This window comes from Chenopodium album, chromosome 13 (assembly GCF_948465745.1).
Source record: "Chenopodium album chromosome 13, dcCheAlbu1.1, whole genome shotgun sequence".
NCBI classification, from domain to species: Eukaryota; Viridiplantae; Streptophyta; class Magnoliopsida; order Caryophyllales; family Amaranthaceae; genus Chenopodium; species Chenopodium album.
The window spans coordinates 21,300,576-21,325,300 of NC_137846.1; the positions used below are offsets into that span (position 1 = coordinate 21,300,576).

At 36.3% G+C, this 24,725-nt stretch overlaps 1 protein-coding gene and 1 pseudogene across 1 annotated transcript; one reads left to right on the top strand and one right to left on the bottom strand.

The window, feature by feature from the left end:
* The window catches only part of LOC145575372 (uncharacterized), a 290,973-nt pseudogene that overhangs the window by 34,811 nt on the left and 231,437 nt on the right, over positions 1-24,725 (top strand).
* LOC145574691 (NAC domain-containing protein 78-like) lies at positions 349-3,723 on the bottom strand. Its single transcript, XM_081632542.1, has 6 exons — positions 3,325-3,723; positions 2,845-3,122; positions 2,533-2,724; positions 1,378-1,857; positions 1,174-1,300; positions 349-1,040 (listed from the first exon to the last, which is right to left on the bottom strand). The coding sequence occupies exons 1-6, from the start codon at positions 3,494-3,496 to the stop codon at positions 619-621; spliced, it is 1,671 nt and encodes a 556-aa protein (XP_081488668.1). The 5' UTR covers positions 3,497-3,723; the 3' UTR covers positions 349-618.

The window sequence follows — 24,725 nt, forward strand, 5'->3', positions numbered from 1 at the left end:
TTGACGACATATCGTGGCAAAAAGATATCCAAAATCTTAGCTTGTCGGAAAATTCCACAGTTGTGTGCTGTAAACTTGCATAGTACGCCACAAAATCAAAGGTCACTGGGAGAACACATGAGCACTACTCAAAAAAGCTAGTTAATCAGGCTGACATATGAACTTTCTATATCAACGTTCAATTTTAAGGAAAAACCCCTACTTCGATTAGCGATTTAAGATAGTGTTTTTAGGGTAAACCGATACTTCAAGTAGCGGTCTTCCCTTAAAATTAAAGGTTGATATATCAGCCTTATAATTTGTTTGAGACATGGTAGCTGTTTGATACTTGCACATAAAATAACAAAATGACAATCAGAAACACAATATTTTTCAGTCTATAATATTAGCTGCAGTCTGCAGATTTATACACCATGTTTTACCACATGACAGCTACTAAATCAAGGATAAACGAGAATGTGTCAAAAGGAAACAGTATAGAAGAACCGAGAGTATCAATCTTTACTCTACATTAGGCCAATACGGCAAAAGTAAATAAAATTAAGGGTATCCCGAATTCTAAAATATAAAGACCAAAGCATAATTCTCTGTTTTTCTAATTCTGCTGGAAAATTGCTGTTACTTTGCATAGATGTATAAACCAACTTTGACGCTTGCAGCAAAAGCAAAGAACAGGAAAAACATAAAGCTTAACCATCCGTGAGAAGTTGCTGTAGAAATCTTGCTCGACAACAAGCCCGTCAATGATTCTAGTCCCACAGGGTTCACAGCCTCAGGAAGGTCAAAGGAAAGGAGAACATTGACATTACCAGTCTTGTCAAAAGACCAATGTAGTCCTGCCAGTCCACTTCTGATGACCCCAATAGGCATGTCCCTTATTCTGATCATACCAGCAGTCACATTCGGGGTGGTAGAAGCCTGCACTGCAGCGCTCAAACGTACAGCCACGTCCTTGGAAGGCAATTCTGAAGCAAATGCTGGTGGAGCAGGGATATTCCCCAAAAAACGGTTTGCCTGACTCAGGAAAGGATATTGGATATCTGCACAAGAACGTTCACCAAAAACATTTAGATGAGAGAAAATCAGCACAGGAAAAACAGCAGAAATTAATGAATATTAGAATGCAGGATTAAAAAACAGAGCCATATAAAAGCAATATCCACAGTTTCGCACCAGTCTTAGATGGCTTAGCTTTTGAGTTTTCCATGACTTGCTTGGAAGATGATGCAACGTCATCAACATCACCTGTTTCGTTTAGTTGACTTCCTGAAGGAACTTGCCAAGTTGTATCAATCATATTCTGCAGAACAATAAACAGTTAGAGCTTGCAAATAATATTCTATTAGCGTACAGTTAAGTTTAAGCAGCATTGCTTACCTGTTTGAAGGAGAAACTTTGATCAGCATCGATACCGATCTGTTCTGGAGAAGAATCAAAATTAAGATATGGTCCAATATCAAAATCATCTTCCAGATATGATCCAAGAACATCAAAATCATGGGTATCTTCTTGAACAGGTTCCAGAAAGTCAACAGCATCCAGGAAAAGCCCATCCTCGGGGGGTGCATTACCAGAGAGTAGATCATCCAGCAAATCACCAGGAGCCTGGTTACTCAAGTCATTTGGTTGAGCCATATGCTCATTTTTCACAAGAAATGCAGTGTTCTCATCTTGCCCAAGATCATAAAACTCCTGGCCATCCAGAACCTGCAAACCACACTTACCTTCAGACTCCCCAACAACGGAAGCTTGTTCAGCTCCAGTCACATTCTGGGAACATTCAAGATAGTAGTTGCTATCAACAGGGTTGAAGTTGACAGGAAAGGGAACATTTGCTGGAAGTTGGCAATCAACAACCTGTCAGTAGCGATGTTAAAACTCTTGCAAACAGCAATGCCATTACAAAAAGAAAACATTTTTAAAATTCAGAAGAACAGCTCGGTATTAACTATTGGCCATACTTCTATCCAAAAATGACCATATTTCTATCCAAAAAAAACAAAGTCATGACTTCGTGACCATATTTCAATCAAAAATTAAATGTAAACAGCAAAAGGGAAAACCTATGCGCTTTGCATAAAATCAAGTCAATTCAACCGCAGCCATCAAACAAAAGAGACATGGACAAAGCTTGCAATACCATCAAAATCAGAAAATCCTACCAATCAAATAAAGCAGGTACAGTTATACCACAAGATTTGTCATGACCTAGTGTCACAAATAGCAGGCAACTAATAAGCATAGCAACAAAATAGTTTAAATCCTCCAGAGAGAACCTCTTTCAAATAAAGATTTATCAGGTATCTTCATGTTAGCGAACGTTCACTTGCTGACTATGTACCCAAAAAAGCAGATATTCACCGTTGTCAAAGAATAGATTGTCAAAACAAGTCCTTTGAGCACCAAAATAAAAGCTAAGTAGCTATCTTAAAAGTATTGATAGGGCATCAAAACAAATTACTCTGTAAGTTCCTAAACATTCTTAGTGAAAAAATCCGACCAAAAAGACAAAATAGGAGATAAAAGACAAACCTGTTCCAGATCATTCTGTTCAATGTATGCATCATCATCAACATAGGGATCTTCAAAAGACACCTCGGCAGGCACCACATCTTCCAAACTGTCATCTTCCCACTCTTCCTCCAAGAGTGGTGCTCCATACTTCTCCCCATTCTTCGGTCCTGTTCCACTTTTCTGAAACACTCTGCACAAAACAAACCCTTCCTGCCCAGCAGTAAACACTATCAATACACCATAGTTCATTTCATATACTAAAACATATAAATTAATAATAAAGAAGCAAACCAACCCATTAATCAAGTTCAAGCAAACATATATCCTCACCGGCATATGACCAGCCTTCTCTAGCACATCATCATTGAGTTTGTATTCATGCATTACCCAATTGGTCCGCTCGCCGCGTGGAGCTCTACCTTTATGGTAAACCAGCGTTTTTTTCATCCCAACAACCCGAGCCTTATGGTAAACAGGCCTATCTTTCCCGGTTGTTTTCCAATACCCCTCATTCGTCGCTCGGTTCGTCCTCAATCCATTACCATATTTCCTATCCAGTGCACTAAAAAAATACCACTCTAGATCTCTACTCTTCAACTTCGACAATCCTAAAAAATCAATAAATATAACCTTAAAATATTCAAAGGAACCCAACAATAACTAAATCAAATCATCAACACAATCATTTATCAATCAATAATGAACTAAATTACGAAATTCAGAAATTAATGCCCAAAATTATGAAATTCTATGATTTTGATGATTTATTACAAAATTAGAAGCAATTAACAGATTCGAGAAATGGGTAACCTGGAAGATCAGAGGGTTCTACTTTGTAAATATCGATTTCAGAGATCGCATCGACACGAAAGGGTTTGCCGCTAACCTTACGCCTCAGATAATACCATACCAGTTCTTCATCTGTCGGGTGAAATCGAAAACCCGGCGCAAGAGATGTTGAAGCTGAAGAGTTTCGTCCCATCAAATTCAACAGAATTTGAATTGAATTGAATCAAATATTACAAAATCGGAAAAAGTAAAACAGGGATTAAATTAATTGCGATTGTGATTGAATTGTTGAGAAGAATTTTGGGGTGATTGAAGAGAGAGAAAATGGATGAGATTTGAGAATTTGGGAATTAGGGTTTTCGGGTCAGTCGATGTCGCAAGGTCGAACAAAGTTACGTGCCATTGTTGATGTTAAGGGTTTGGGAAATTGGGAGAATGTTTGGGAGATTTAATTTGTGTACCTTTATTTACTTTTTTTAATATTTTTATTTTTATTAAATATTTATTAAATTTTAATTCATTTTTCATACTTTACTTGCATGTTTATATTTGAGTGCTTGACTGGGAGATTATCGGCGTAGGATTCAACGTAAGGGTATAGGTCACTTTGACGGCAACTTTTATTTTATTCAATTCCAACAAAAATCATGGTTTAAAAAAAAAAAAAAAAAAAAAAAAAACAACAAAAACCACACTCTCTCCGTTCCATAATACTTGACACAATTTTCATTTTCGTCCGTGCAACAATACTTAACACGTTGATGTACTAAATATAGAATGAGACTACTAATAAATAAATATTTTTCCACATTTTCTCTCTCCTCACCTACCCTACTCCCACCTCACTTGTTGTTTTCTTGTAATATAAAAATATAAAAGAAAATCTTTTATAAAATAAACAAATACTTTAAAAAGAACCACTTGTGATTTTCTTAAAATACGTGCCCATCCTAACGTCCCAAGTATTATGGGACGGAGGGAGTAGTTCATCCGTTTTAGATGACTTGGTTTGACTTTGTGCACTATTACACCTAATTTGCTTTGATTACGTTTTGTAATTTCGTGTCAAAAAAGTATAATCATGTGGAACTTTATTATGTTCAACTCAACATCTATTAAGAGCAAATTTTCAAATACAGTCGGTCAACGACAGTAGCAAAATGGGATGTAAGTGACAACGTCAGGCTGGACCGCTACAAAAAGATTCCTCGTGTATCATATGTAGCACAACTATGAACGGGAGCTAGCAATCCGGACCATATTGAAAAGGTTCCTAAGACACAACATAGAAAAGTCACAATATTAAGAGGCACAAGTTGAGTTGACAATGGAGAGAGACAAGGGGGAGCAACACTTCCTACTTTATCAATTATACTCAAAATGAGTCACTACCCAAGGTCTGAAACACGCTTTGTACTTAACCCGGGATGTTTTATGAATGTAAATCAAGCGCTATTAGGATAGTTAATTTAAACTAAGGATAGCTAGATTGCTCGCCATAGGTAATTTAAGTGAGTGTAGCAAAGAAACGAGTCGACGACATATTGTATCGTCACCAACAGAAGTCATTGTTAGCGACAAAGGCAACAACTAATTCCCGATTCCTTAGGAAAAGATAATTATTCGAGGTCGAGTCTACGCCCAGCCTCACAAAACTCTATTGAAGAGATAAGTATGCGAATAACCAAATTTCCTAAGGGTGAATGAACGTGGCCAAAATCAAGAAACTCCTCCCAATCTTCACTCTACACTCCAACGGCTAGTAGAAACCTAGCTTGGTTTTGTATAGTGGCGACTCCTTCTTGGACGAACACACAACATCCCATCATCATTATACTTTTCCTTCTATTATTTCTTTACTATAGTGAAAGTTTGGTACACCCTCATTCTATTTGTGATTTTTAACTTTTTGGGTTTTTCGCGTCACCAATTCTTGTGTTCTTGTTTCCTTTACACATTTTTACATTTGTTAGATTTAATTTAGTTATTTCGCAACCTTAGTCACCACAAATCTTACAAAATTTGAATTAACCTAGCCTTGTCTGTGGGGCTACAGCTAGATTAAAATCTTCACCCCTATGAATTTACTTCTTTCAAATTTGCATAAATGTCTTCTAACGAGATGACCCTCGATTAAATAAGGGAAGCCTACAAAAAATACCAAGGTGGTTGACCTTGCTACAACCCAAGAATCCAATGAGCGCTTAAGCAAAGAGAAGGAAGCCTCTCAAACAGATCCGGAGTCACTCTGAAAAAAAAACTTTATTAGAGTAGAGTCGGCTCTAAGCAGTCGTCGACATCTGTGATGAATCATTTTTATATAGGATTTATAAGCACGTTATGCTAGTTTTATAGTTGCTTTTAGGGTCTTTTGTTGCTTTTTAGGTCGCAAATGCATAAGTTGTTTGTTTTGTACTCTATTATGCTCCGTTTTGTGTTTTTCTTAATGTTTTAGGTGATTTCATAGTCATTTGAACGCTTTTGAACTGTTTGGAGTTGATTTGGATGAAATTTAGATGGAAGCCGGTCAATTGAGTTTATTAATCGAAGATCCCATGTTCGTGGATGTTGATTTTGAGATTTATATGTATGAGGAATGAATATAGAATTCACAAGCGTCGCTATGCATCTTTCGGAAATGAATTTGAGTTAGAAACGAATTTAAACGATGATGAACAATATGTCAAAACTGACCTTTGCTCACTCTTTTGATCATAACTTGATTTCTACATATCGGATTGAAGTAATTCAAGTTGCGTTGGAAACTAGACTTGAAAATATTTCCAATGATAGTTCATACTCCCCATGAAGATTCCTAGAATATAAGCTATAGGCGTTTGAATCCAAGCAATTTTTCTTCGATCAGTGTCATTTCCAATGATAAGTGTCATTTATGACACATTTTAGGGTGGCTTTCTCCCTTAGTTTTAGGTTTATTTTGGTCTTTCTTGGCTATTTCTAGTACGTTTAGTCTTTTTTTAGTTATTATTGTCTTATTTTATGTTTTTAAGCCTTAGTTGTGAATAATATGCTTTTCGCTTGGTTTATTTCAAGCCTGATTTGCGTGTTTTTCTATGTGATCTTTCACTCTTTTCTCTCTTGGTCTATTTGTGTAGGGTTTGGCACTTTCTTCGATGTTTATGACCCGAGAGAAGGCCGAAAATTTCACTAGAAGATGACTTGAAACAAAAAGATGTAAGCAAGAGCAAGCGACAAGCAACAAAGCAGCAGCACAAGCGGCAGTAGGCAGCAGCACAGCCACCGTTGCACGACAATCAACATCGCTGCCCGGTAGTGACCACCGTGGCGCGGCAACTTGCACCATGTCGCGACAGTCCTCCCTTTGCGCAGTAGCTCTCTTTTGCCGCCGAGGGCGCGGCCAGAAGTTTTTCCAGCCTTGTCCAGCTTCATGTAGATGGTTGGGGGAAGCCCTGCCGCGAGCGCGACCTCTGGCCACCGCAGGCGTGGCCTTGTCCGCCGCATGCACAAGTTTCTGGGTCTTCTTCGCATTAAATTGCCGATTTTCCTTCTTTTTCTTCTCGTAATATAAAGAGGACGACCTTCTTTAGACTTGGGGGATGGAATTAATCAAAGTTTTTACATTTTCTCTCTCCTCTAATTAGGATTAGGCTTAGATTAGGATTTTCTCTCTCTAGTTTAGGAGTAGTCTTAAAGAGAGAAAGCTTGGATTTCAATGGAAATTTGAGATTTCGAAGAAGCACATTTGTGGATTCTCTCCTCAATTATTCAATGAGCTTTTTTAACTTTCTCTCACCTTTATTGCTTTCTTTAATTCTTGTTTTTGCTTAATTGTTTGTTGATTTTAGTAGTTAATTAGTTTACTAGTTTGATTCTTGCGTTAATTCTTGTTTTAGCTTGTTTTCCATGTTTTTGTTCATCATGTTTGCTTAGATTTTGTTCTAGGGAAATGGATGAAGGTTATGTTGATGAATTGAATGATTGATTGTGATTTGTATGCAATTGATTCTTGATTATTGTGTATGGATGATGCTTATACGGATTAGCGTCTTTCTAGCAAATTGATTCTATGTTCTTAATTGTGCTTTCAATCAATTGTGCGGAAAGTGAGTTGTTTGAGAGTCTAAATTCTTCCATACCTATGTTAGGTTAGTTGCACGAGAGTGAATTAGCTTAGTAGGATAATTAGCATGCTTAATTGTGCGGGAGTGAGTTGAGTGTGTTGATCGTTCCTAATTGAGATCATTTTCACTAATTGCAATTTTGATGTTGAATGCATTGATGTAATTGGATTCCACTTTTCTTAGTTTTCGTTGTTTGCTCTAAGTGGTGTTTTAGTTGTACCTCTCTCTATATCATGACTATCCTACTAGTTTAATTAGCATAAATTGATGCACTTAGTCTTCGAGGATCGACCCTTTACTTGCCACTAACTAGTTTGGTGTAAGTTTAGGCATATAAATTTCTAATTTGATTAGGGTAGTAGCCCAACGACCTACTTTCCCACAATCAAATTTCGGCGCTGTTGCCGGGGACTAAGGCATTCATTAGTTTGTGGTTATTAGATTATCTAGATTCTTGTGTATAGTTTTAATTTTTGTTTTATTTTCTTTTCTTTGTGTAACAAAAATGGCATGCTTATCTTTTCCTCAATTTGATGATGAACCCTTTTATGCTTACTTTGATAGATTAGATGGTTTTCTTAGTTTCCATGGGTGTTCTCTTAGTGATGCTTGTAGTATAGCTTATTGGGGCATGAATGAGTATACTAGGGGAATGGTTGAGAATATGTATAATGGTAGATTCCATCTTTTGTCTACGCATGATGCTTGGAATCTCTTGACATGGCTTGCTAGAGATTCTTATGATAGAGAATGTCATGTTTCTTGTTTTGATTCTCAATGTCAAGATTCTTATAATTTTTGCATGAATTCTCTTTATGCTTCTAGTATGCCTTGTGATGATCCAAATATGCATGATAATCCCTCCTCTTATGCTCATTGTGATGAGGTGTGTTCTAATGTTGATGATATGCACGTTAATGGTGATTGTGAACCTCAACCCAATAACATTGATGCCCAAATTCTTGCCCAAATACAAAACCTCACCCAACAAGTCCATGATTTTCAAGAGGAACAAAAATTGAGAAAAGAGAGACTTGCCCAAGTGATGAATGCTAGGGTTGTTGGAAATGGATGTGAGGCACCTCACTTGGAGTGTGAGAGTGTTTTTGAGGATGATGTGGGCCAAGAGTGTAAAGGTGAGGGGAGATTTTCTTGTGATGAGAGAATTTTTAAGGATTTTGATCCTTTTCATTCCCCTTTTTATCTTGAATGCCATCTTTCCCCTTATTCACCCCTTTTGAAAGCTTCCCTTGGTGAGGATTTGAGTGAGCCATCTTCAATTTTGGTTGAGGGAATTCATGAGGAGGATGATGATGAGTTTGAGCTTCAAAGAGAGATTTAGAGTACCTTGAGTGATGGTGGAGGAGTTGAGAATGAAGAAAATGTCGATTTTAAGGATTCTAACCCCCTTCCCCATTTTGATGAGTCTACCTTGCATGTTTGTGACCCTTCTATCCATGATTTGGACACTATTGAGGTTATAACTAGTATGTTCGTTGAAGGTGTAACAAAACATTATAGCCTTTTAAGAGAGTTCATTGACAATGCTTCATGGGAAAGGGATGCATTTGAGAGAAACATTTATCCTTTCATGCATGGTTTTGTGACTCTAGGATTTGAGGATATTGAAGGTGTTGTTATCCATCGGTGTGATAGAGAGGAAGATGTGGTTTCTCTTAGAGGTTGGATGTTTGAGGGAGATGGAGATCATGAGTGTTCTTCTTTTGAGGACTCTATGATTAATTTCCATGCTCTTATTGGTGATTTGAGGAATGGTGGTGAGGAAGAGTTCATTCGTGAGACCATTGCTACTATCCCTTCTTCTCATGTCCCTCATTTGTGAAACCATTGCTACTATCCCTTTTTCTCATGTCCCTTTTTCAAGGAAATTTGACCACATCCCCTACTATCCTATGTTCCTCCCCTCTTTTGTCATAGAGCCTATTGAGGACCCTCTCTTGTTTGATGAGCTTTTTCCTTCTCAGCCTCCCATTATTAAGGAATTGGGTAATTGTGCCACCTAAAAACATTTTGAGGAGGTTTTGCCTTCTTCTTCTTCTTTTCTTGATTTTTCTTTTCTCTTTTGGCATCTCCCTCCTCGCTTGCGTGCAATAATCTTGTTACACATTCTCCTCCTGTCATTTGCCTACCGTTTATCCTATGAAATGTGTAGTAGTGCATTTGACAAGCTCTTGTGTTTGTTGCAATATTATTTTATTAGAGCAGTCATGCTTGGACCTTAAGAAAGCGTTTCTCGGGAAGTAACACATGTTTTATTGCTTTCTTTTTCTTTTCTTTTTAGTATAGATTTTCTCTCGTGGAAATGTTTAAGTGCTTTTTGTTAGGTACATAACTTGATATACCTTGGTGCATTGGTATTGGATCAAGAATCAAGGAAGTTTGACTCCTATTTTTGCTAGCATATGGAAATCAAGATTCAATTCTAGAGGAATTTTGCTTTGAAAGGTTTAATTGGGTCATTTGCGGGTATTTACACCCACCTATATCCGGTAATATCTTTCCTTGATCTTCCTCTAATGGCTGGTGACTTGTTAAACATGTGTTGGTGTAGGGAATATTTCAAGCATCCCACACTTGAGCCCCAATATGATCATACACTTAAGTATGGTGGCGTCCAAAGGGAAGGGAGCTAGAGCAAAAGAGTCACCAACAAGTTTTAGGAACTTGTAAACTATTCACAGGGTGAAGGTTACACCCCTTCACGATCCAAGAGATCGCTAACTCCATAGTGGTCCGGAACCATGACTAGATATTCGGGGATGAAGGTACAAATCCAACCTAAAAGAGATTGAAGCTGCCCTAAAATAGGCCTCTACTTTATTCTTCTCATATTCATGTGCACTTTCTGACTAACATACAATAATTATATTAGCCCTAAACCTATTTAATCTATATTGGTTGAATATTAATGCACAAACAAATCTATCATATTAGCCAAGATAAAATTATTAATTATCTTATTAAGCGTGATTTTAAGTACAAATTCCCTTTAAACCTGCAAGAGAGGGCGTGATCAAGCAATAACAATAACATATCAAGCAACATAATAATATTGATACAACTAGTCATCATCATCATAACAATATTCTCATCAAAGCATAATAATAGCAAGTTCATAGGCATGATACTAACAAGGTTAATAACAAATCCTAGCATGTCACAAAACATTAAAGATCAAAGCTTTAACCCTAACATGATACTAATATACATGATATAAGAAATAGGAAGCAACCTAAGCATGATACCAGAAACATACATGATATTAGAAATATTAGTTAATGCCCAAAACATGAAAATAGGAATCATAAAAACATCCTAACATGATACTAGGAATTAAAATAATCTAAACATGCTTTCTAAAGATATATAACAATGAAAATACTTACTTTGTTCTCTCGTATCTCTTTCTATCAAAACAATACACACGTTAGTAACTTTAATGAAAATATTAAATTAAACAATTAATTTAAATAATTGAAATAGGGATTGGGACCAAACCCTCAGAAATTATTAACCTTTCACGTCTAAGGCGAAGGCAACTTCGAGCTTGGCTAGGTGTGTCTAAGTCTCGTGATGGACGTATGGTGTTTTGAAAAGGCTAGGCTTAGAAATCAAGAGAGAGAGAAAGAATAAGATTTAGCTTAAAGAGAGAGAGATGGTAATTGTTGGTGATTGAAAACGTGGAAAATCGACCCTATGTATAGAGAAAAATGACCGTATATGATTAGAAAAGAGTTAGAATTTGAATCGGGTTAAAATTCTTTTTATCGCGTGACGGTAGATTTATCGCGTTGCGATGGCTTTATTGCGGCGCAATAAGACAATTTTTCGTGGATTTTGTTTTTATCATATCATTTAATCCAGAAGTCGAAATAAGGCATATAATTTGTCGTTGGAAAGCTATTGAAGTCTACTTTCCAACCCAATTAGATCAGAATAAAATATTTTGTAGAATAAAAGATACGGCCAAAATAGTGGAAGGGTGTCAGTTTTGGATAAAGTTTCGTATTTCTTTCATATCTTTTTCGTTATAGCTCAGAATTAATATTAAAATATATCATTGGAAAGATAATTTCAAGATCTGTCCAACCGTCTAAGAATTGGATAAAAAATATGAGGCACAAAGATAATATCTGACTATCTTTGAACGTCTTTTATTTCAAATAGAATTAGGACTTTCAAAAAGAGAAGTTTTATTCAATTTCAAACACTTTATCTTATCTTTTCAAAAAGGATAATTAAGATCTTTTAGAAACTCATAGAAGCTTCTTATTAATCCTAACTAGATTAGTCCCGTGCGATGCACAGATTTCTTTGAAATATAGAGTATATATTTTATGTATTCCTACATATTAGAAAAATTATTGAGATATAACCATTAGTTGTAAATGCTAATTTTGTAAAATTAATTTTGAAGAAGAACAATCGAATATGAAAATTTAAGCATATACAAAAAAGTTAGATGTTTACAATATGATTTTAATTAAGGAAATAAAAAAATGATTTTAAACTTGAAATATATAAAGGAAAATAGCAAATATATATACTTCAAAGTATTTTATTCGATGAAGCATAAGGGAAAGATGTATTAGATACCAATAGTTGGTGATAGAAGAAAATTAAATAAATTAAAGAGTATAGATAAATTGAGAGGAGGAGAAATTAAATTTGAAATTTAAAACCAAAGAAAATATAATGAGGTTTGATTTTATTTAGGCGGGAAAATTTTTCTTATAAAGTTGCCACGTGGACAATATGATGTCAGCGGTTTCTACTTTAGTAATATTATAGATTGGTTTAGAAATATAATTAAGATTAATGGACCCTTCACATGATCATTGGGTTGCACATAAAACTCGTTTTAGGCCCAGTTTAGTATGCATAACTTTCCTCGTTATAACTCGGAATTGGGCTTATAATATATCGTTGGAAAGGTCTTTTCAAGCCCCATCCAACTACACAATTATTGGACCCGATTATAGACTATACTAAACTAGATCAGACGTTTTTCATAAAGGATATGAAATGAATGATTTTCGAAAACAGAAATGAATATTTTTATTAAAACATTTTAGAAAACAGAAGAATTCACGAGACTCTTTGCACACCTTATTCGATATCAATGACATGAAAAGTACTCATCACTAGGTTTGGGTTTTGGGGAAACACAATCAGGTGTCTATAGAAGCCCCCACTTTGAATGAGTTTGGAGAAACGTAAGTTTCCAAAACAAAATTCAAAGTAGCGATAGGGACGGAGAATGATTCAGAACGTTCTGCAACCCTAAATCACTCTTGTAACTCCGATACCTGCAAACCAGCGTTAGCTTAAATAGATAAAAGAGTTAAGAAACGCATATCTTGCACCGTTGAGCACACGTCTCTAGAGTAACCGATTTGTTGCTACATTTTGTTGTGACGACCTCCACATTGCCTCATGAACGCCATATGAAGGTAACAATGCCTCGCTATCTTCATTTGTTGTGACAATCTTCCACATCCTAGGGAACATCGTCGAAGTCTACTACATCACGAGCTATTTTCTCGAATCAAGGTGACAACCTTCACAATCATAGTGAATGTCGTCGAAGACCGCCTCATCACGAACCATTCTTCTCAAATCTGGGTGACAACCTCCACAATCTTAGCGACCGTCGTCGAAGATCGCCAATCTCGTGCTATCTTCTCAAATCTAGGTGACAACCCCCACCAACTTAGCGAAAGCCGTCAAAGATCGCTTATCTCGTGCTATCTTCTCAAATCTAGGTGACAACCCCCACAATCTTAGCGAAAGCAGTCGAAAATCGCCCCTCTCGTGCTATCTTCTCAAATCTAGGTGACAACCCCCACAATCTTAGCGAAAGCTGTCGAAGATCACCCATCTCATGCTATCTTCTCAAATCTAGGTGACACCCCCACAATCTTAGCGAAAGCTGTCGAAGGCCGCTTTATCTCGAACCTCCCTTCTCAAATCAAATGATAACCTTCACAATCATAGCGAAAGCTACTGAAGATCGCTTCATATCGAACCTCCCTTCTCAAATCAAATGATAATCTTCCCAATCATAGCAAAAGCTACCAAAGACCGCTTTATCTCAAACCGACCTTCTCAAATCAAAGCGAGAGACCCTTTAATCTTATAGTCTCCTATCGAAGGCTTCTTCATCTTGAGTCTTCAAATCTTCTTGTCTTTACTCCTAGAAGTAATTGACTTTTTCATCTTTGGAAAATTTATCTTAAGAACCACATTTAAGATTCTTAAAGTCTTCAAATGGATTTTTGTAGAAATCTTCCATCCTAGGAATTCTTTGTGATTATCTTAATCATTTTATCAAATCCGCTCAATCAATATCCAATCGATAATTTAATCATCATCAGGCTGATCTTCAATCAAGTTGTAATCGGGCTGACTACTAATCAAAGGTGTCATTTCAACGGTGTTCATATGACTATCATCAGGCCAATCATCAATCAAAACTGTAATCGGGATGATTACCAATTGAATATCTATCAATTGTTCAAAAGGATCGAATGCTACATCAAGAGGCTTACATGGATTAGTCACGGACCAACCAATCCGAGTGGTGAGACCATCACAAGCGAAATCAGAGCCATCGCGCAGTGACAGATCTATCGCGCCGCGTCATAGTGTATCGCGCTGCGTCAGGGAGCATCGTGCTGCGTTGTTTATGCTGCAATGTGCTTGAATCAAAGTTAGAGCTTTTTCTTCTCGTTTAGCTTTGTTGTTGTTGATGTCGTCTTTTGTTCATTTGCGCTCAATCAAATTGCCTTTTAGCGTACTCGTATATTTTTTTTTTACCATAGGACTTTGCTCATGTTTTTCTTAGGGTTGACCTAAAGCTTGGTGCTATTTGACTCATTGCGTGACTCAATGTGCTTTAAATCAACTCGGCTCAATATGTTTTGACACGTGTAACTCGACATGACTCAAGGTGTAAACTCCACTCGATGTATGTGACATGACGTGACTCAACGTACATGACTCGTGTGTTCATTGTATCGTGTGATTGTGCTCGTGTGACTCGAAAATGCAGAAAAAATAAAAATTTTCCGTCATTTTTGTGGAGGGTACCAACTTTCTCCCGAAAAAAGAAAGACATGAAAAGAAGGAAGTAAAGTGTTTGATGGTGCATGTTGAATGAGCTCAATCAAGTGTATGCATCAATCGTTGTATTTTAGGGTGCAAGGATTATAACATCCTAGTCTATCTCAATTGTTGACTCGATGATGAAATTATTTAGGTAACTTAGGCACGGAGGCTAAGTACTTCATACTTTATTATGCAATGATGATTATGATGATGAGTGATTCTAAGATTGACAAGGCATGCCTCAGCGTTGTGTTAAGATTTCATGACAAAGGAATCCTAAGGGAAGGTTTGTTTGGTCATGTATCTGTGATGTGTGTGAAAGTGACACTAAAGTTAGGCTGCAAAGGCTAACGGTGTGGAATATATTTTGAGAAGAGTCAAATGATAGTGACTCTTAGGCTGGGTAGGCTAATGATATAGGGATCAAGCCCCCAAGTCTAGCTTTAAATGGAAAGGGATGAGCAATGGATATCCTTTGATATGATCATGCATGAATATAAATATGAATGTAAATGTATGAATGCATTTTTGTTACGACCGCACCCCAATGTGAGGTTGCCTACGTATCCGTTAGGAATCAGGCCAAACGTAGCTCTAGCCGAACCTTCCACAAGTGTGTGTATACCTCAAAGTGGTCTTTGAAGGGTTGTAACGTGGTTAGGCTAAAGGTTGAAGAAGAAGGGGATAAAGGCTCAAGACCCTAGATAAGCCCCCAAGGGGTGCAACCTTGCTTTTGAATCTTTGTATTTGTATGCTTGAGGTTTCTCACTTTTGAACTCTCTTTTGTTTATATTTTTACTCTCTCTTTTTTGCTTTTGCTTTTTTTTTTTTATTTTTTTTTATTTTTTTTTATTTTTTATTTTGAATAAGTGTGGGCAATCCCGATCATGCGGTCTATCACTCACTTGGCATTCATATTTCTCAGGCACGGTACCGAGCACTCGATAAGAGACGCAATCTGAGATGTGTTCTTATCAAAGATATATTCATATCAAAGACATTGGAACACTTGCCCTTTTGCACATTTTTATTGCTTTTTGCTTTTTTGAATTTTTGACATCTAGGTAAAATCACTCAAGCTTTTGTATTTAAAACTTGCATAAGTTGCACACCATCCCATCCCAAGGTTAGGTAGATATGGGTTGAAAGAAGAAAGGTCTATCGTTAAACGAGAATCAAAGTGTTTTTATCAAGAAAGGAATTATATTTTTAAAGGGTGAAAGTGATATGATATGGCTATCAGGGATGCCTTAAATCATTGGTATACTTTGTGCTTAGCCCGACAATGATTTTTTTTTTTATAATTTTTTTTTATGCAATGCAATGCAATGATCATATGCAAGAAAATGAATGCTTATTTTATTAAAATGGAAAAGGTAAAAACAAACTCTAAATCTAAGCTAGTGAGAAAGATGGGGGATGCCTATGGTAGACTTAATTTGGGGAAAAAGAAAAAAAGGTCACGAAATCTTGTCGTTGAAGCCCGCCTCGTGTCTTGTGCTTTATCATCACTCGGTCTTCTTGCTAGCTAGAGGTATAGGAAGCTTGTTATTATCAATCAAATATTGGATGGCCTCCTTTAGCTTCCAACAACTTTCAATAGTATGACCCCTACCTTGCTGGTACTTGAAGTGTTCATTTGGGTTCCAACTAGGCAACCTCTTTTCAGGTGCGGGATCTTGAATAGGTCCAATAGGAGTGATGAGTCACTTGGCATGGAGTCGATCGAAGGCAGTATCGTAGCTAATCCCAATAGGGGTGAACTCTTTCCTCAGTTGTTTTTTAGGTCCTTGTTTGTCTATGGATAAAACTTCATTAAGGTCAACAGTACTAACATTGTTGCTAGAGTAGGTATTTTCAGAAGAAGAAGGATTGTCGTTCTTCTTTCCTTTCCAGCCACTGTTGTTACTATGGTTAGTAGCTTTTGGTTTTGCAAGATCGTCTTCAATGTCAATGCCTATGTTATAGACGGCCTTGAAAGTATTCAAGTTGTGTTTCTATTTCAAATGCTTTGAATACTTCTCTTGGAGGTTATTTATGAACATCCTTACAGACTCCTTTTTCAGTAGGGGCCTCGACCATCTTAGCGGAAGTTTCCCTCCACTTGTTGAAGAAAGAAGTAAATCCTTCGTTTTCTTTTTGTCTCAACATCTCGAGTTCTCTATGGTCAGTCTCAACTTGAATGTTACATTTGTATTTATCAATGAAAGCGTTTGTGATAGAGTACTAGGAGGAGGTCTTCTCCTTTTCTAGGGAGAAAAACCATTGTTGACAAACGGTTTCAAGAGATAGTGAGAATATTGAAGGGAAGACCTTCTTGTCAATTGCCTTAATACTCATTATAGTCTTGAAAGCTCTTAAATGAAAATAAGGGTTGTCGGTAGGCTTGAATTTAGGGATGTCATTGGCATTGAACTTCTGCGGAAAAAGTACCTTGTCCACTAAGGCCCCTTGCGAGCTAATTCCTTGATACTTATAATCGTTGGAAACTTTGCTAAGGCTTTCTTCCACGTGCTCAAGACGTTGTTGCTTGCTAGGATCATTAACTTGTAGAACGAGAGTCTTCAAAATCTCAGTCAGGTTATTCATGTTTTGCTTCAACTCATCAACTTCTTGTTGGGTAGCCATTTTCTTAGCTTTCCTTCTTTGACGGATCAGTTTATCAAAGAGTAGTACTTGAATGAAGGTGTTGTCTTTGATTAATCGCCCTTCCTTTCTCAACTAAGTGCTGTAGAAAAGGGAAGTTATGGATACTTATTATTAATCATTTGACTCAAACTCAATTCAACATGCATGGATGACAGGAAAGATTATAGAGTAACGAGGGGAATGATATGTATGGAGAATGCATGTGGAAAGAAGGTGATTTAGAAGAATTTAGGAATAGAGTGGTTCCCAACTTAAATGACGGAAAGAATGACTCATGCATGGACCTAAGACATGGTCATGGTGACACATATACAAAGTGCGTGAAGACTCGTGACTGTAAGTGATATGTTCAAGACTCGTATCATGACCATGTGACTAGACTATGTGACTAAACTCGAGCAAGGACTAAGTTAAGACCTCACGTATGTGCACTAAACTGGACAGGCTGTAGTATTTTAGTCATAACTTTTGATCTGTCAATTCGTATTGGACGAAACCAACTCCAAATGAAAGATAAAACTGGGGGCTATAGATCCATAGGTTGTACGACTCTTAATTCTTTCTAGAACTCCGGTTATGACCAAAACAAGTTGATGCTTGTGCAGTATACGGGAATAAAAATCCAGGTTGACTCAAAGGAACTATGACTCGATTTTAGGCATATTTATTGGTTCAAATTAATTAATCAATTAATTGAAAAGTCCTTTAGTCATTGGTTAGCTTACTTAAGCATATTTATAATCACATGTCAAACAAGCGGTTAGTTTAATCACATATAAGTTATGGACAAACAAGAGATGCACAAGTAGTCAAGTAGTCACAATATGATGCAATGAGTTTGCAAACTAACCATTGATCTAGTTCTCTAAAGTTCAAGGATTAGGGTTGTAAAAAAGGGTCCATGGTTATGAGTCTGGATGCATCGCGCGGAAGCCTTACCTTTAGAAGGGTTGGCACGTATGGATGTGACCCTACAAGTTAAACTTGCTTCCATGGTTTAGTAAATTCACAAACTCGGATGTACCCTTCGTTGCAATGAGCGTTCGATTGGGTAGATGGAGCGTGAATTCCTAGGGGGTTATAGCCATATGTAGAACACAGATGGGTTTAAAAAAAGAGGGAAAAACTCAATCAGGAAGTAAAATCGGCCAAACATTACTAGAACCGGTCAAAGAAAAAAGGCAGACTTCTGGCTTGGTATTGGAAGAACATGGCGCGAGAAAACAGGGACCATCGCGAGGAGATGGCCCAGTCGCTCCACGATATTGCTATCGTGTCGTGACAGAGCCATCGCACTAGAATTTTCCTACATGCCTCGGCAATTTTCTGTGTTATTAGAATTTTCCGATTTTTGCAGTGTTTTTTCGATTCTAGCTAGTTGTGAAAGATATATCCCAAATTTCCTACAAGTAAAAAGCCTATGTTTTTTACGCATTACGGATGGTCTTTCCAATGCAGACCTATTTATGCTTATGCTAGTAATGTCAATAAAAATTACGCACATGAATACTTAGAACGTTTCAAGTCTCATCCAATCATCCTAAATTGTTGCTTAAACAAATTTTAGAAATTAAAATAGAAATTCTCCCCAGTGGAGTCGCCAAAAAACTGTAGGGAATATTTCAAGCATCCCACACTTGAGCCCCACTGTGATCATACACTTAAGCATGGTGGCGTCAAAAGGGAAGGAAGCTAGAGCAAAAGAGTCACCAACAAGTTTTAGGAACTTGTAAACCGTTCACAGGGTGAAAGTTACACCCCTTCACGATCCAAGAGATTGCTAACTTCATAGTGGTCCGGAACCATGACTAGATATTCGGGGATGAAGGTACAAATTCAACCTAAAAAAGATTGAAGCTACCCTAAAAATAGGCCTCTACTTTATTCTTCTCATATTCATGTGCACTTTCTGACTAACATACAATCATTATATTAGCCCTAAACTTGTTTAATCTATATTGGTTGAATATTAATGCACAAACAAATCTACTATTGGCGATCACTTGAATTTAAATCATATTAGCCTAGATAAAATTATTAATTATCTTATTAAGCGTGATTTCAAGTACAAATTCCCTTTAAACCTATAAGAGAGGGCATGATCAAGCAATAACAATAACATATCAAGCAACATAATAATTTTGATACAACAAGTCATCATCATCATAATAATATTCTCATTAAAGCATCATAATAGCAAGATCCTAGGCAGGATACTAACAAGATTAATAACAAATCCTAGCATGTCACTAAACATTAAAGATCAAATCAATAACCCTAACATGATACTAACATACATGATATAAGAAATAGGAAGCAACCTAAGCATGATACCAGAAACATACATGATATTAGAAATATTAGTTAATACCCAAAACATGATACTAGAAATCATAAAGACATCCTAACATGATACTAGGAATTAAAATAATCTAAACATGCTTTCTAAAGATATATAACAATGAAACTACTTACTTTGTTGCCTCGTATCTCTTTCTATCAAAATAATAAACACGTTAGTAAATTCAATGAAAAAATTAAATCAAACAATTAATTTAAATAATTGAAATAGGGATTTGGGACCAAACCTCAGAAATTATCAACCTTTCACCTCTAGGGCAAAGAGAACTTCGAGCTTGGCTAGGTGTGCCTAAGTCTCGTGATGAACGTATGGTGTTTTGAAAAGGCTAAGAGAGAGAAAGAAAGAATAAGCTTTAGCTTAAAGAGGGAGAGATGGTGATTGTTGGTGATTGAAAACGTGGAAAATCGACTCTATTTATAGAGAAAAACGACCGTATACAATTAAGAAAAGAGTCAAAATTTGAATCGGATTAAAATTCCTTTTGTCGCGCGGCGATAGATTTATTGCGTCACGATGGCTCTATCATGGCGCGATAAAGTCATCGCGGTACGATAAGACAGTTTTTTGGGGATTTTGTTTTTATCATATCTTTTGATTGATAAGTTGAAATAAGGCATATAATATGTCGTTGGAAATATCTTGAAGTCTAATTTCTAATACAATTGGAATAAGATTAAAATATTTTTTTATAATAAAAGATATTTCCGAAATAGTGGAAGGGTAACAGTTTTGGATAGAGTTTCGTATTTCTTTCATATCTTTTTCATTATAGCTCGGAATTAATATATATCATTGGAAAGATAATTTCAAGATTTATCCAACCATCTAAGATTTTGATAAAAAAATATGAGACACGAAGATAATGTCTGACTTTCTTTGAACGTCTTTCATTTCGAATAAAATTAGGACTTTCAAAAAGAGGAGTTTTATTCAATTTCAAACTCTTTATCTTATCTTTTCAAAAATGATAATTAAGATCTTTTAGAAACTCATAGAATATTCTTATTAATACTAATTGTTTTAGAAATATAACTAAGATTAATGGACCCTCCACATGATCATTGGGTCGCACATAAAACTCGTCTTAGGCCTAGTTTAGTATTTTGGCCATAACTTCCTTGTGATAACTCGAAATTGGGCTTATAATATATCGTTGGAAAGGTCTTTTAATGCCACATCAAATTAAACAATTATTGGACACTGATTATGGACTATACTAAACTACATTGGACGGTTTTTATAAATAGAATACGAAATGAATGATTTTCGAAAACAAAAATGAATTATTTTTGTTAGAACATTTTAGAAAACAGAAGAATTCACGAGACTCTTCAAATTTCACCTTACTCTATATCAATTACATAAAAAGTACTCATCATTGGGTTTGGTTTTTAGGGAGACACAATCAGGTGTCTACAGTTGGTTTGTTAGAATGGTTTCTTTCTTTTCCCCTCCAATTGATTCTTTGGTTTATGTTTGAGCATGTTGTCTCATTCAAGCTTGAGGGAGGGTATTTTGTCATGTTTGGTAGGATGTTGATTTATTTATGCCATGCACTTGAGTATATGCATTTGATGAGTGTCATTTATGGCACTCTTTTAGCCTCTTTTAGGATGACTTTTAGTTGCTTCTATAGCCCATTTTATCTATTTTTCTCTAGTTTCAACCTTTTTCTATAGTTTGTGCATTCTTAGTTGTTTTCTCGTTTTCTTGCATTTTCTTGGTTTATTTTGCCTTTTCTTTTTTATTTGTTTGCTTTTCGTTATTTACAGGAGAATGGTGGTGTCCAAGGCTCTCCATGGCTCTTCCTCGGGTTTTATGAAGCTTAAAGTGCAAGCCTATCATTCCATTTGTAGCTCAAAAGTCAAAGGGTTCAACCTCCAAGTCTTCAAGGCTACGCTCTCATGCTGCGCTGACATTAAAAAGTAATGTTCATCAAGTGGAGCGCATAGGATGCATCTATGGTCGCACGAGGAAAATCCCCTGCTCCCATGATGCGGGCGCGCATGACAGGGGCACGAGCGCGCATGAGCATGGGGCGGGCGCACAACCCCTACTCCCTCGTTCCATACCCTCTTCTTCGAGGCTGCGCTATCCGGATCGAGGGCGCGCCTGTACGGGTTCTTCTTGGACGTCTAACTAACATCTCCTTTATTAGTTTTAGTATATATAGATTTTCTTCTTTTTAGAGAGAGAGAGAGTGGTATTAGAAATTGAATAAAATTAGATTTTTAGAGAGAGAAGTTCAATTTGGGGAAACTTGAGCTCTTAGATTCTAGAAAGAGAAACTTAAAGATTTGATGATTGCTACACTTGATCTCCAATTTCTTTGATATTAATCAAAGTTTTGTAAGAATTTTCTTCCTCTTTAATCCAATTTAGTTTTTTATTTTTGCTATATTGTTGAAATTTCTAATTGATTGATTGATTTAATTGTTGATAATTTGATTGCAATGTTGATGATGATTTTGATTACTTGTTTAGTTTGTTCTTCAATTCTAAAATGTGTAGTGAGTTGATTCTTTGCTAGGGATGTGGTTAGAGGTGTCAAACCCGAACCGACCCGAAAAAAATTATCCGTTTCGAACTGTAACCGATCCGATTTTATCCGAGAAATTCAAGACCTAAACCCGAACTGTAACCGAACTGAACTCAATCCGAATCCGAACTTGACCCGATCTGAACTTAACCCGGCATCGATTTGATCCGACCTAAACTCAACCCAAATCCGATTTGACCCGACCTGAACTCAACCCGAACCGATTTGACCCGACCTGAGCTCAACCCGATCCGAAATTGACCTGACAAATAACCGATCAGATCCGATCTGTTTTGACCCGAACTGATATTAACCCGACCCGATTTTAACTCGATTTGATTTTTACCCGATTCGAATTTAACCCGACCATAATTGATTATTGACCTTTTTATTCAAATTCTTATAAAATATATTTACTAATTATTAATAAGTTAACTATTTTACTACAAAAAAAATAGTCTGAAATCTTAAGTTTACTACAAACCCATCACGTGAGACAATCTAACCAAAAAGTAGGTGGGGTCCATATAAAAAGCTCTCTCTTAGCTTCCTATCTCTCTCCTTTTTTCTCTCTCTACCATGTGTTTTTAGAGCATTTTAATCATTGTTATGTATTTACAAATACATAACATTCCTTCATTACTACTTCCTCTACAACTGTGCATTATCCTAGAATTATAGGCATTATACATCGTACGGTTATATACACACTACATACATATGCAATAATTTATGCTCAAATAAAAAGAATGTACATAGTAACAATTAACTATCAATATGTATAATGTCAAGTTTTTAATATAAAAATTGAATTAGTAATAAAGTAATTCTAACAACTCTAACAAATATCTTATACAAATTGAACTAGTAATAAAACTAACAGTACAGTACTCATAACCTTGTAAGATTGTACAATTGATGAAGAGTTGTAACCTTGTAATAACCTTAAAAAATTGATATTCTTTTTTGTATATATCACCATATGTAACTATTACTCGTTAATATATCACAAGCTCGGTCTCACTTATATAAGTATGATAAGTTATCGATAATTATTCAATCTCAATTTTCCTTTAAGATAAAATTTATACATAACTTGATCAAATGAGAAAACTAAAACTTCGTGCTTCGTAATTAATAATCATATTGAACCAATAATAAGGTAAAAACTCAATAATATCTCTAGATTAAAAATAACCTTATTTGGATATGAATTTGGTCAGCTCGACCAAAATCCAGCCAAACACAAAAAGGAATTGAATTGAAACTGACCATTTAATGAATCAACGGATCAACCTTATCTTAATCAAACCGAACTTGACCGAACCGAAATCATCCGAACCGTAATCAACCCGACCCAAATTCATCCAACCCGAAGTTATCCGGTTAAACCCGTTTTAAACCCGATCCAAATTTATCCGAACCGAAAGTGAACTGATATGGAGTTGACCCGACCAATATCCGACCCGGACTCGATAGACCATGACCCGAATTTGACCTGACCCGAATTTGACCCGATCCGACCCGATCCGAGTTAAAAGGATAATTTTGATCCGAACATATCCGACCCGAACAGATCCGACCCTAACAGACTCGACCCAAACTCCATCCGGTTATCCGAATTGACACCTCTAGATGTGGTGAAGCATATATGAATGATAGATCATAGCTAATTGGGGGATTTTGATTGATTTGATATTGTGATTAAATTGATTGATAGAAATTGTGCATGTGTTTGATTTGTTGAGGAGTGATCAACCTTGATTCTCAAGTTAGATTACATTGTAGTTTTCATTGATCAACACATTGATTTGGAAGCTACATTTATCGATTTAACTTGACTTGTGATGTTCCTATGATAGTCATTCGTAGAGACCACTAGTTTGACGCCTAGGAAATAGCTTTTCGAGTGCTTTATATTGCAATTACTACTTTCCCTCGCATTATTCAATTGATCGATTTCCTATCCAATTAGCATGTTCATCGTGAATGCATGTGGATCCTAATTCCCTAGTGTCTTTCATATTGGTTTCCATATTTGAATTAGTTCTTGTTTGACTAACCCAATTACTCAATCTTTGGAATATCTTGACCTAAGACCATAACACTAACCTCCATTCCTTTGGGTTCGACCCTTGACTTACCTCTACACTTATATTAGGGTTTGTTAAGTGTTTACAAATTTAGTTTGGCTATAGGAGGATTAGTTACACCAACGACCTAGTCCATCCCATCGTCAGCATTTCCATGTCTTTTCTTCTATTTTGAAAAAATCAAAAAAGATTTTCGTTTACTTTCAAGGTAATTTTGGCAAATTATGTTTTGTTAGTTCTTGTTTTGGACATTCTATTTTGGACTTGTATCCTGAATGTTTTTCTTCCTAAGTGGTGAATGTGTGCACGGTCTGAGAGTGTCATTGATTCTAGGATATTATATGCTAAGGTAGCGGGTTTAGAACTTTTGGGTTCCATGAAACCTTAGTTCATTACTTGTGGTAAGATGGAGTTGCTCTTCGTAGTGGATTTGAAGCCCTTTAGTTGGTAATTGCTATGTATCCCTTGTGAGCTTCATTTGTTCTAGCCTTCATCATCTTGTTGAGCGGCAATGTTGGATCCTTAGCTATGAATGTGTTAATCCT

Coding starts and splice junctions, on each gene's coding strand:
- LOC145574691 (XM_081632542.1), bottom strand. CDS start 3,496: ATGGGACGAAACTCTTCAGCTTCAACATCTCTTGCGCCGGGTTTTCGA. Junction 3,123..3,324: donor AGAACCCTCTGATCTTCCAG/GTTACCCATTTC, acceptor TTGATTTTTTAG/GATTGTCGAAGTTGAAGAGT. Junction 1,858..2,532: donor AACAGAATGATCTGGAACAG/GTTTGTCTTTTA, acceptor CGCTACTGACAG/GTTGTTGATTGCCAACTTCC.